This window comes from Microtus ochrogaster, unplaced genomic scaffold, assembly GCF_000317375.1.
Source record: "Microtus ochrogaster isolate Prairie Vole_2 unplaced genomic scaffold, MicOch1.0 UNK26, whole genome shotgun sequence".
Taxonomy (NCBI): Eukaryota; Metazoa; Chordata; class Mammalia; order Rodentia; family Cricetidae; genus Microtus; species Microtus ochrogaster.
In genome coordinates this window covers 3,592,333-3,593,276 of record NW_004949124.1, presented here as the reverse complement: position 1 = coordinate 3,593,276, position 944 = coordinate 3,592,333, and the positions used below count along the sequence as shown (strand labels likewise).

Below are 944 nucleotides of genomic sequence, written 5' to 3'. Positions count from 1 at the left end.
CTTCGATTACCACTGGAGATGTATTCCAGGGCCACTCGGAATGGGTTCTCTGGGCGTCCAATTCTCCCATGCAGCACGGTCCAGCTGGATACAGTGGAAGGCAGGGAGAAAAGCATAGGAAAATAGTGATGAGAAGCCAGCCCAGCCTGCAGAGACAGTCACTCCTCTGCAGTGAGGTATCCCATTCTTCATGGGCACCAGGAGATGGAACCCCAAACAGTACTGAGGACAGTGACCCTGAGAGAAACATCTGTCTCATGTCCGTCCAGTGAACTCAGAAATCCCATTCTCAAACTCACTGTAGACAGTGGCATTTACAGACAGTTGCAAATCTTTGACGTCATTCTGTAGCTAAACTCATAGAGGAAGGACATCCATCCATGAGATAACCCGGCAGCAGAGTCAAAGAACAGTTTCCCAAAGTTTACCAGCCTATTCATAATTCTTAAGCAACACTTGGTTTCGGCCTGCCCAAAGTCTCATCATCCCCAGGTTTGCTGTGTAGTTACTTATGAGAAGCTAGTGAGAAATACTTATTTACTGCTGCAAAATTAAAGTGCACTGAAGCATGTACTTTGGGGTAAAAGGCACCAAAGATTGACATGGACTTTGAGAAACAGCGCAAACAGAAGAAGATGGAAGCAGGCTTGATGGTGAGCTCTGCATCCGTCTGTGATCACAGATGCTGACACCGCCAGAGAGCAGAGGATTAGCTGCAGGAGCATTCTTACACCATGCTCAGGCTATTAACCTCTTGGGACAGTCTCCTGTCACTTATGGGAACATCCGGTTTCCTTTTCAATAATGACGACATATATATATATATACACACATACATACATATATATATATATATATACCACACTATGTATCACAATATATACTACTATATACACATCACAATATATATCACTATATATCTATATCTACATATACTATATATA

General features: G+C 43.1%; 1 protein-coding gene across 1 annotated transcript in view; it reads right to left on the bottom strand.

Annotated features, from left to right (window-relative positions):
• The window catches only part of Alk (ALK receptor tyrosine kinase), a 739,399-nt gene that overhangs the window by 185,011 nt on the left and 553,444 nt on the right, over window positions 1–944 (bottom strand). The window contains exon 5 of the mRNA XM_013354040.2: window positions 11–84. Coding sequence (XP_013209494.2) covers window positions 11–84 — 74 coding nt within the window. The remainder of the gene's footprint in view (window positions 1–10; window positions 85–944) is intronic.